Below are 12,598 nucleotides of genomic sequence, written 5' to 3'. Positions count from 1 at the left end.
TCTGATAATAATCTTTCTGAATGATCTTACTCTGGGGTTCATTTTCGGCTCAGCACAGAGACAGCACTTTTCCAGGTCCTCAATGATCTTCTGTTAGCTAGCAACTCCAGTCCAATCTACTTCTAGATTTATACATCACAATATACTCATTTCTCACTCTCTGCAGTCAGCATTACCAGTTTAGTTCCCACTTGGTTTAGGTCATTACTACATTACTGAGAAGTACCATTTTGTTACTCTGCAACAGCATACATATATTACTGAAATTGTTGCGCAAGGAGTTCCTCAAGGATCAGTACTCGGCCCTCTCCTTTTTGTTGTATATATACATCTGTAGCATCTGTGGCAACCTTCATTCCTATGCTCTAACGCATCCCTAACACAGAATTATGCCTCAGTGACATTAAGCAGTGGATGGCCTGTTTCATGGGGTGTCTATCTCTTCTAAAGCTCACAACCTTGGTGTCCTTTTAAGGTCTCCATCTCCCTTATTAAAGAGATGTTTTCTTTCACCTCCATAATATGAAAATAATATAATACAAAGAATTTCAGATCATGTCTAGATGATTGAAATTCCTCTATATTGGCATTTCAGACAAAATCTTGCAATGTTCAAAATTCTCATGTTCTTGTTTCCTCCAGAAAATCTGCTCATATCACCCCGGTTCTCCAACAGTTGCACGGGCGCCATATTTTATTTCACATTCAGTTCAAGGTTCTGCTCTTAACATATGAGGCCCTGCACTGCTGATATGCATATCCCCTCAACTCCTGCCCCCTCACAGAGGTCTTCAGGCGCTAGTCTCTTGGTGGTTCCACCCTTTAAGCGGTCTACGTTTGGGGGCAGATCCTCCAGTATCATCGCCGTCAGGTTCTGGAATACGTTTCCTTTAGGTCTCTGACTTTGCTCCTCCTTTTCTTCTTTAAAAGTCCAAATCAAAACTTTCCTTTTCTCCCAATACCTTTTTCTCCTCTTCTAATGTACCCACTGTATTAATTTTTTCACATGTAATGCTTCCCACACTGAGAGGGTGAACCAGCCAAGAGATGTGCAACCAGCCACCTTCTCCTTTTCTGGTCTGCTGCTGATGCCGCATCCAATGCTCTCAGTGGCTTAGTGGCAGAGCTTCACTTCACTGGACCCCCACTGTGCCTTTTTGATATACTACCACTATATATTAGTATTTTATAATAGTTTTAAAGGTTTTGGCCTAAGTGTATGCTCATGGTACATGGTAACATATAGGATGTTGCATGGCAGAATGGTCCCTAAAATCTTTTTTTGTTTTTTTCATGTAGTGAAATTTTACCATTATCAGCATAGAAACTCATACATTACAGTTCACTGGTCTTTTTAGTAGTAAATAAAATAGCTTTATTTACATTGGAGACATTGTAAACTCTGGATCCTGTCACCTTCACTGTTTGCGTATCAACCACTGAATCAGGCTGAAAAATTGGTGTAATTCCTGTTTTTACGTTGAATGGAATTTTAGTCAAACTTCTGTGAGGGTTGTAGTTCAATTCAGGCAGGTAAGTTCAGCTCACCTTGAACCCTGAGCTCTGCATTAGAGTAGATAGTGCCATGTTTGTTCTCAGCCACACACTGGTACATCCCAGAATCCTCCAGGGCCAGGTTACTGATCTTCAGGAGGCCGCTGCTGACCTCCACGCGGTCCTGCACACAGACAGCAGATCAAAAAACCTTCACTTTTGGCAAGAACCTCAATGAGTCTTTGAAAAGCTTCCATATCTTCACTATCAGTGTCAGACAGATCTGTAAGAGATCCCACAGACGGACGGCAGAAGGTATCAGCAATAACAGCTCCCTATGTTCTCCCCTGCCATGCCCCAGTGTCACCCAGGCAGGTTCACTCATCTAAAAATAAGCTGTGTCAGGGCTGTGCTGTATTTTGTATTTTCGGTATCTGTGTGAGCTCTGACAGATGCAGGTGCTGCGGGGTTGTTTGTGATAACACATACAGACAGGTGATAAGGCTGCGGCTATGTGTGCTGTGATGTGAATCTCAGGGTGTCACACTGAACAGGTTGCTGCTGGGGTTTAAGAGTGTGTGTATTTTGCGCATGTGTGTGTGTGTGTGTGTGTGTGTATGTGTGGATCTGTGTATATGTAGTCTTGGAATACAAACTCTTCAGTAGAATGGAAAGCCATGCTCTGGAGAAAAAACCTACACAAAACCCAAATACTGTCGATCAGCCTAGACTGGCCTGGTTTGGTTTACAGTTCACTTCTTTGGATTTGCACTGGAGTTACGAGCTTAACACACTATGGGAGCTCATATCTCATCAATAAGCACTGCATTCCTGAATCATCAGTTTTTTCTCTTCAGTCAACTCCCAGGTCCTATGTGGTTTCAGACATGGTATGACATACTGTTAGCTATAGAAATGTAAAAAAAAAAAAAAAATCATAGGACAAAACAGTAGATGACAAATTAAATTAAATTAAATTAAATTAAATGATTTATATAGTATCTTTCCGAGCTCATCGTCACTTGAAATGAATAACAGAACATTTATTCCAACCTTATTCATTGCTCTATTTATTTATTCTTTTTTTATTTTATTTTATTGTGTTTCTGTACAGTACAGTTGTGTTCATTTACATACACACATGAGCATGAATCTCATCTCATTGGGCTTTTAATGATTTATTTGAACTACTCTTCCCAATATAAGTGTACATCACACATCTTTAAAAAAAACAAACAATAATTTTATGCAAGTTTATTTTTTTGGGTTTCCTGAAATTTAATATTTAATATTTGTTTAAACGAACCATAGCAAGTCGCACCATTACCAAACACTTTTGGTAGCCATCCACAAGGATTCAGGATTCTGCTTGGAATCAAACTTTTAAGCACAGTACACATGTTTTCAATAAGGTTGAGGTCAGAACTTTGGGAAGACCATTTCAAAAGCTTGATGAGCTTAATGTTAGTCTGCAATGCGACCAGCTGTAGTCAATCATGATCACAATTTAATAGACACTGTGGAACTTTTAGAACCACTAAATGAATAATCTCAGTGGCCGTATGCACATTTCTGAACCTGCTTGTATTAATCTAACCCTATATTAATTTAAGAAAAGTAAAAAAAATGAATAGTATTAAACAGATTCTTGTTTTTTTTTCTGTTAAGGATGTATTGTACACTCATCATACTCAAAGTCTAATATGGCTATGGTATGCAAAGTTCTGACCATAACAATACATTAATTTATCGTATGTATGGAATATATAAAGAATTCTGTTGCAAAATACAGCAGCTTTTACACATACATTGTAATAAAACCCCCATTTAGTGCAAAATATAGTAACAATAATGGTGGAAAAATGAAGCACAATATAGCACTGAAATGTCTTGTGTTTGTAAGGTTCACTGTCAATAAGTTATTTCACTGGACAAGACAACCTCTGTGTGTGTTGCTTTGAATGTGTGTGTATGTGTGTGTAGGTGGGAGGGCTGACCTGCGTGCTGAGAGGCAATCCGTTGCGTAGCCAGCGGATTATAGGTCTTGGTTTTCCTGCAGCTACACAACTCCAGTGCAGCTCTGAACTGATTTCCACCTCAGAATCACTCATCACCTGGAGCCACTCTGGCTGGGCTACACACACACACACACACACACACACACACACACACACACACACACACCATCATATCATTACTCATCCAGAATGCCCTTATATCAGTGTGGGCTACGCCGAGAAAGCTCTACTGTTTGAGCTACACTAAGACATGTTATTCTAGCACATCCTGAATGGTACAAACATTCATTAAAGATTCAGTGTGATTCATCCTGCTATAGAGGCTTTATTATATTCTTAATAATAGAGGTGATTCACCAACAACAGAGTTACTGCTGTTGGTGTATTTGGCACAGTAGAAAATAACTCTTCGTCAGAAAAGTGGATGAACGGTAAGATCTCAGAGAGGTAATCAGCAAATCAGGCCCAAAACCATTTAAAGCTGGAGTACCTCGGACAGAGATGCGCCCCTGGTGGGTATCCCTTCCCTCTGAGCTGTAGGCCTCACACTCATACATGCCCTCATCGTCAAAGCTCAGATCGGGAATGGTCAGGATAGGGCCATCTGCACTGGCCCCAACCTTTGAAGGTAACATCCCATCCACTTTCCTCCAGCGCAGCTTAGGTGTAGGACTACAGGAGAAGGAAACCGAGCATCAGTATAGAGAGTCAGATAGACAGGTAGATAGCCAAGGAGACTATATGGTACACTGGAAGAGATAATGCCACCTGTACACTGAGTTGACAGCTTATTAGGTGGGTAGGTAGGTAAATTGATTCAATTGGTGCTGCACAGTTTATCACCCACTCTATACTGGAAAGGGACCACCACAGGACCACCGCTGACCAGGTGCTATTCAGGCCATGGACCATTCTCAACCCAACATTGCTGTACACTTGTACCAGCGCAACACACATTCCCATGCCACTACTGTGTCAGTGTCATTGCTGTGCTGAGACTGGGTTGAGAGTCCACACCCTAATATCTACTGATCGGGCGGTCCTAAGCTGGTCCCTCTGCATTGATGGATGGGTTAGTGGGTGTGTGACAAACTGTGCAGCAACAGATAATCTGACCACAGTGCATAATCAAGTTTAAATTCTGACTTCATAGCAGCACTGTGTTGCAGCATGTTGCAGATGGAGAGGTGAACTAGTAGGAACTCCACAGGGAGATGCATCTCTGAGCCAAGGGCACGTACTTGCCGTAGGCGAAACACTCCAGCTGTGTGGTGTGGCCAGCCAGTGCGTACGTCTCAGAGGGGAAGCGCACACGGATGTTTGGGGCTGACTTCCTGGGGTTAGCTGAAGACAACAAAAAAATGGAAAAAATGAGGAAAACAACTTTTAGCATCCTAAACAGTGGGTTAAGAGCATCTCTCAACAAATATATACATACATTATATTATATATACATATAAATGTACAGTACAATGGCAAAGATTAAAATGAGCAATTATGTCATTATGTCAACCAGGTTAAACACCATGGCAACATTGGGAGATTATGGAGCAAGCACTGGGAAGGCGCAGGTAAGCCAAGAGAAGTGGGTAAAAGGCTTAAAGCTAATGCCAGGCCAACCACAGAACGGAGAAGGACCGACCAGCTGCAATCTCTTCAGCTTGCTAACCATTCCAGCCAAAATTCACATATTTATTATGTAAACATCAAACAACAACTCAAATACTGAATTTCGCACATTTAAGCAAACAAGCCCTCCAGTCTTACCATGTCTGTCTACGGAGTAATCTTATACGATTAGCCAACTCTGCTATGTAATAAAGACGAGTGATTAGCACTGACCATCAGGCTGCACTGTGAGCTGGATGGCTTTGCTGAAGGTGCTCTTGGTGCTGATGTCCATGTTAATGGTGGTGAGGCAGAAGTAGTTGCCCGTGTCATTGGTTCTGGCGTTGGCCAGGTAAAGGTTGCCAGTCACCTGGGAGACAAACCACCTGCCTCCATCTGGCTGGACGAAGCTAGGAAACTCATTAAGGATCCAGCGGTATGAGAGAGCTGCAGAGAGAGAGAAAACTCTGTTGTTCACTTCTGAGTTTGGATAAAAGATAAGATCTTTTTTGGCCCCCCTAGGTACCTGGATAATGAGCTGGAGCTTGGCAGGCGAGGAAAGTTCCGGTACCCTCATAAGCTGTCTGAGGACTCCTGCCTTCTGATGGGAAATCACGGAGGTCTAAAAGAAACAGAAAATATCAGATAAAATAAACCTAAAATAAAAAAAATTTATAGAAAAATTATATATATATATATATATATATATATATATAAAATAATCATAAATGATATGTAGCATGTGTTTTATTTTATGTTAAATTCAGTAAATAATTAAAAATTGAGCTCTGAAATATTCCTGTAGAAGATTTACTTACTCATTTTAATTTAGTAACCAACAAAATATGTAATTTCAATAAAAAGCAAACTTTTACTGTTCACTTTGTAAACAAACATTAGCAACACATTAGAAATACATCAGTCGTTCAGTTTGATCGCTATCTAGACCATAGACAATTTTATCTCCTGCATAATCAAATTTTCTATTTCTATTTTTAGTCAACATGCAGCCGCTCTATTGTTCCGTTCTAAGCTCAAGGTGCTGTGCAATTCATTGTCTGTGGCAGACCCATATTTAAAAGTGCCTAATGGAGGACTGATCAGCACTCACAGCCAAATTTGAGGTTAGCAGCACGGCTAACAATGGTTCCACAGCGGTTGATGGCGAGACACTGGTACGAGCCAGAATCATGGCTATGTTGAGGGTTATTGATCACCAGGTTTCCAGCCACCAGTGTGTAGTGAGACTCTTCTGTTATCACCACCTCTGATCCATTCACAAGCCACCTGAGCATAACCATAAACACGGGATGGTGAAGAGAAGAAAGACAAGACTTCAACAGCAGAACATAATGTAGCAACTTAATTCAGTCAAATGTTCCCCCAACTCACATTTACTACAGTTTGCTCAACAATACATATTGTAAAAACATTAGTAAATCAGCTGCAGCTGAAATAATTTGTAAGACTTTCGGTGTTAGACAGTTGTACCATCCCAGAATCATGAAGCCATGTACATTTCTGTGTCTGAGAAAGAAGGGAAGGTAAATTTACTCAGAACTGTGTTTGTATGTAGTGTAATTTCACAGCTCTAGACCGGCCCTATGGTCTAACTGCTGCTCAACAAGTGTGAGGAGGTAATCAGTTCAAAAGCCAGCAAGGCCTCAGTGCAATACTGTTAAGCCTCCCAAGCTGAGGACAAATTATGTGATAGGGGGCGCTCTAAACTGCTGATGGAATAAACAGTGAATAGGTTGAGGGGGCGGAGCCACAGACTAAACATCTTACACAGTACTTAATTAGATTCAGCTGCAGATCAATCACTGATGTTTTTGAGGTTCAACTCAAACTGTATTGTATTAAACAAAAAATGTGAGTCAGGAGAATATGGGTGCAGTGACGCAAACCATTACAGGAGACAAATTAACAGGGTTGTAAAATCATGTCTGATCATTTTTCACCCAAATCAAAGCTACATCTTCACTTTTTACACATCACAGAACTTAATACTTAATAAATGCATAAGATGACAGTTAATATTTAATAATAATTACAGAAATTACAGCAAACCTACAAAACATCATTTGATAGTAGTATATGTAAGATATCTAGAGGGTATGAAGAATATATGTGTCTACATTTTCGTGATGGTATTTATTAGATTTAACGCAGCTGAGCGGTACATAAAAGCCCAGGCTGAGAGTGCGTTACCTGTAGGATGCTGCAGGGCTGGCTCTGGCCTGGCAATTCAGGGTCACTTTCCCCTCAGGCAGCCCTTCAGGGTAAATCAGACTGGATGGCTGCTCTTCAAACACCGGCCCGCTGTCATGACCCGACACACACACATCCCCACCTAACACACATAGCACACACATAAACACGCAGCAAGAGTAACCTGCTTCACCTTGTGTAACCTTGTGAGTCCACTTAGGTGGCCTCATTTACAGCTCACTGAGAATTCCCTTTATTTAGAAATCACATCATTACTACCCTTTTTTTTTAGCTGTAATGGTCAATTTCTCTGCAAAACAAAGCAAAATCACCAACCGAGCAAAAATGAACAAACGCCTGCACTGTCAAATTGGTCCCCACTGTATGCTCTGTACTGTGGCTACATCAATCTTAAATAAAGACCACAGGTGGAGGATAACGCTGGTAATTTAGTTTTGTAATAGGAATAGGATAAATGCGGCACACGTGGACAGAAACAACAGGAACAACAGGAACGCTGAAGAACCGTTCCACAAGATGTTGGGCTACATGGAAAGACTTGATTATCCAGAACCATATTTACAAATGAAATAATCTTCGAGCCTCTGTGCCACTGACTTGTCTGATTGAATCTAATTACTGCATTACAGCAGGTGGATGCCAAGAGGGACTAAAACAGAAGGGCTGTCCTAAACCCAGACGTAGTGAATCTGCAGAAAGAATCTGGAGGATGGGTGAGTATTCCTCCTGGGCAAACTCAGCAGGGGATACATGCTGTCAGATATAATTGCATTCACTCAAGCAGCGTGACAAGCAGAGGAGAATCAGGGGGATGTACACACACCGAGTACAGTATATGCTCTAGGTAGCTGCAAATTCTTCAAATGCGTCATAAACTGGGTCAGACACTGAGATTATAGCGAGCTGAATGTGAAGCTAAAGTGCAAGTGCATGTCTGTGCAGGTGCAAAGGATTAACAGTGCCCTCCATGTACGTTATTAAAACCACTGACAGGTGAGGTGAATAGCACTGATTATCCTATTAAAATAGCAGCTCTCAAGGGGTGCGAAATACAACCTTAGCCAGCAAGTGAACAAGCAAACGGTCAGTCCTTAAGAGCAGGAAGAACAGCGTAACGTAAGAATCTCAGACACTTTCGGACAAGAACCAAACTGTGATGGCTAGACAACTGGACTGGGTCAGAAAAAATCTCCAGGCAAAACATCAGTAGGTCTTCTGGGGTGTTCTTGGTATGCAGTGGTCAGTACTTACCGAAAGTGCTCCAAGACAACCGTGAACTGGCGACTGGTCATGGGCACCCTAGACTCGTTGATGCTAATTTACATTTACGGCCTTTAGCTGATGCTCTAATTCAGAGCGACTTAAAAGGTTACTCGGATTACAGAGGTGGGCCAGTGTAGTGTTAGGAGTCTTGCCCAAGGATTATTATTATCTGTGTAGCGCAGCATAGTCACCCAGACCAGGAATTGAACCCCAGTCTCCCACATGGTGTGGTAACTCACTGACAGGTAGTAGTGTTATCTGTTGCGCCACACCAACCACCATGTTCATGAAGGGCCCACCTCACAATGTACAGGACTTACCATTACTCTTTAATGCCCAAGGACCCATATTAATGAAGAGTGGTGGTCATGTCCAGCTATGGAATCCACAAGGAAGGTGGTGTTGGTACCAAACAGTAAACAGCAAATAGTAAAAATAACGGCCTATAGAGTTCTGTGAAATCAGCATTGCTCAGGCCAATACTGTGATCAAGGGTAAGGGACAATATGGACAAAATATGAATTTTATTGGGACATCTGCTTATGAGTTGTTTCTTCTGAAATCAAGACTATTAAAAAAGAGCTTATCCTGCTTTTGTTGAAGGAACTGCCTGTATGTAAAGAATGTAAATGAGGTCAGGATGTTGGATGAATGATCACCACCCCACCTCATCCCAAACTCCTCAACTCATCCCAAAAGTACTGGATGGAGCTCCTCCACCATCATTCCAGAGAACACAGCTCTTCCACTGCTCCACATGCTTAACTTAGCTGAATGCTTTTATTAGGAGGAATGTCTAAAAGTGTTGGACATATTTGGGCTTTCTTGGCAATCTAAACTGTATTTCAAGCTTTAAGAAGTAATTTTGGTTCTTTTCAAGCTGTCAAAATACAAAACATTATTATTAAGGTCAGTTTAGCCTCGGCAGCCCTCTCTCTGGTGTAGCTCTCTTCCACATGATGTTAGGAGCAAGGTTGGTAAAGATCTGGGCAGACATCCGCACTGCTGCAGTCAGTTCTGTTAGCCAGTTCATGAGGGTTTAAGTGTTTTGTTGGATACGTGAGTAACCCATTTCACCCTATGGAGACCTCCAGTTCACTTAGGTGGCCTCATTTACTGCTAACAGAGTAACACTAATGAGTATTTCTCTTAATACAGAGATCACATCACTGCATGTGTCCAATGGGCAAAATGAAACTACCTTTTTATGCAATAATGGCCATTTTCCTGTACCACACAGCAAAACCGCAGATGGAGAACAAGCGCCTGCAGTGCCGAACTGGCCCCCACTGCATGCTTTGTACAGTGGCTTACATAAAACAGCAGGAGGAAGACTGACCAGCTAGGAGTTTTAAGTGTTTAGGTAGCATCGAGCTAACAAGGGTGAAAAATCACTTTCCCACAGTAGGTTTAATAATCTCTCTACTTGCACACGGGATGAGTCTGGATATCTGTATGCGCACGCCCACTCCATTAATCTGTCTCTGTTGTGTTTCATTTGGGTCAGAATTGTGTGTGTGTGTGTGCTGAGAATATCAAAAAGATAAGGCGTTCTGCAAAGGCCTACACACAGCATTACTATAACTGTGTTAGCACACTGTGGAGTGGACTGTTTGGATCACAGCGTAGGGTTCCAGAGACAGAGCAATGCCACCTTGGTGGATGTTTGCTTCATAGCACCCATACAAACTCCCTCACCAAACAGCCTGAAGTATTCCTTCCACTTTGGAGTATTGAACTTGGGTAACAGGAACTATAGGGTATCATTAGTGTATCAACAATATCAACACAATTCTTATACACACTGATCAACTAGGGTACATCAGGTAGGTCTTCTGGGGTGTTCCTGGTATGCAGTGGTCAGTACCTACCAAAAGTGCTCCAAGGAAAGACAACCGTGAACTGGCAACAGGGTCATGGGCACCCTAGACTCTTTGAGGCTCATTTACATTTACAGCCTTTAGCTGATGCTCTGATTCAGAGCGACTTACAAGGTTACTCGGATTACAGAGGCGGGCCAGTGTAGTGTTAGGAGTCTTGCCCAAGGACTCTTATCGGTGTAGTGCAGCATAGCCACCCAGACCAGGAATTGAACCCCAGTCTCCCACATGGTGTGGTAGCTCACTGGCAGGTAGTAGTGTTATCTGTTGCACCACACCAACCACCATGTTCATGGAGGGCCCACCTCACAATGTACAGGACTTAACATTAGTCGTGGTGTCAGATACCACAGGACACCTTTAGAGGTCTTGTGGAGGGGTCAGATCTGTTCTGGTGGCATGAGAGGGGCCTTCTTAATATTAGGCTTGGTGATGTCCCAAGCCTGTCCAGTAACTTGAGTAAACAGTAAATCACAGACATGATCCTCAGCTGCTGACAGTTCATCTGTGACATTATTTCAGTGAGGATGTCACGCCTCAGCCTGTTGCCTCATTGGACTGCTCATGTGACTCAAAGCTCCCATTTACCTTCACGTTCTCTGGAATTCTAATCTGTATCACCTGTGTTGTTGATCATAAGTAATTTGTGTAGTATTTAAGCCTGGAGTGTAGAGCAGACCAGTGCGAAGTATTGCATCACACGTTTGCTGATCTATTGAGCGTTCGTGTATTCCTTTTTTGGGTAAGACCGCTGCTCTTGTATTTCAACTTACCCTTTTGCCTTTCCCGCTGGACTATTTACTCGTGTATTAGATATCGGATTTCAACCCTATACTTTTTTTCGTCTTGCCCTTGTTAGATTATATGGTATAATTTTGTGTGTCTACATTCTGGAACTGAACTTTGCTTGTATAACTACAAACCTGGATTTTGAGCATCTGACTTTGTCTGGAGCATTACAGAGGAAACAAAAACCAAGCTATTTAAACTAAAAAGGATAAAGGTGCACGTATTCGTCACTGTACAGTGTGGACTGTACAGCGAAATGTGTCCTCCGCATTTAACCCATCTGGTAGTGAACACACACTCACACACACACATGTGTTAGGGGCAGTGAGTACACACACACACCCAGAGCGGTGGGCAGCCAACTCCAGCGCCCGGGGAGCAGAGAGGGTAAAGGGCCTTGCTCAAGGGCCCAACAGTGGCAGCTTGCCGAGCCCGGGAATCGAACCCACAACCCTGTTATCGATATCCCGGCGCTCTAACCGCTGAGCCACCGCTGAGAGCGGTGATGTTGGCCAAAACTAAAGGTAAAGCTGGTCCTAATGCTAACTTTCCATTCCATCTTAAATATTGCTGCAGTTACAGGGTGTACATTTCAACAGCAGAGTGTATCTGCTGCATTATTTAAGGTGGAATGGAAAGTTTAGGGAACACTTTAGCTTAGCGTTAGTTCAGAGCCTCAACTCTTCATTCTTCCAAACAATGTTGGTCAATGTTCTCTTCTTGCTGCCAAAACCACCCGGTTAGGTTGTAGCTTTGCAATGACAGAGATCTTTTAGCCATTATCTCAATTTGGGAAGATATAACGTCTTCCCATTCTCGTCTTTACTCTGGAACGCCTGCTTAGAAACCAAACTATGATGGAAATGCTCTGAGAGCCACACTCCTTTCTATGGTTCTAAACCAGCTCTGAACAAAGTATCTGAATGCATTCATAAGAAGCGGCGTCCACAAACATTTGGACATATCGTGTACATACATGTAGTGTACTTCAGTGTGAGATTAGTTCTAGTGCTCTTGATGGGTCCAGATGGAGTTTGCTGAACGGGCACTGAGGGGTGTTTCTCCACTTCGGTACCACACATAGTACGGGTTCTACCAATCAGCCTGAGACTAAATCCAGAGGAAAGGCTGTGGTGACAGGATGTATGGGGTTTTATCTGTGCAGCTTAGCAGGAAGGTAGGACCTAAACGTTGGAGGGTGTGGGCATGGGCTTTGTTTGACGCACTTGCAGTTCAGAATCAGTGTAAATGTGCACCTGCCAGTGTGTGTGCGAGGGTTTTCCATCAGCAGCTACTTGGAAAAAGGAGCCACTG

The 12,598-nt window shown here is 42.5% G+C and overlaps 1 protein-coding gene across 1 annotated transcript in view; it reads right to left on the bottom strand.

Annotated features, from left to right (window-relative positions):
* Positions 1–12,598, bottom strand: part of cntn2 (contactin 2) — a 50,213-nt gene that overhangs the window by 19,459 nt on the left and 18,156 nt on the right. Inside the window, exons 3-10 of the mRNA XM_072665775.1 lie at positions 7,332–7,473; positions 6,232–6,407; positions 5,647–5,742; positions 5,355–5,567; positions 4,754–4,856; positions 4,003–4,184; positions 3,492–3,628; positions 1,549–1,678 (exon numbers count right to left, since the gene is read on the bottom strand). Of these exons, the coding sequence (XP_072521876.1) occupies positions 1,549–1,678; positions 3,492–3,628; positions 4,003–4,184; positions 4,754–4,856; positions 5,355–5,567; positions 5,647–5,742; positions 6,232–6,407; positions 7,332–7,473 (1,179 nt within the window). The remainder of the gene's footprint in view (positions 1–1,548; positions 1,679–3,491; positions 3,629–4,002; positions 4,185–4,753; positions 4,857–5,354; positions 5,568–5,646; positions 5,743–6,231; positions 6,408–7,331; positions 7,474–12,598) is intronic.

The sequence above is a fragment of the Salminus brasiliensis genome, chromosome 21 (genome assembly GCF_030463535.1).
Source record: "Salminus brasiliensis chromosome 21, fSalBra1.hap2, whole genome shotgun sequence".
Taxonomy (NCBI): Eukaryota; Metazoa; Chordata; class Actinopteri; order Characiformes; family Bryconidae; genus Salminus; species Salminus brasiliensis.
This window is presented reverse-complemented; position numbering and strand designations above follow the sequence as displayed.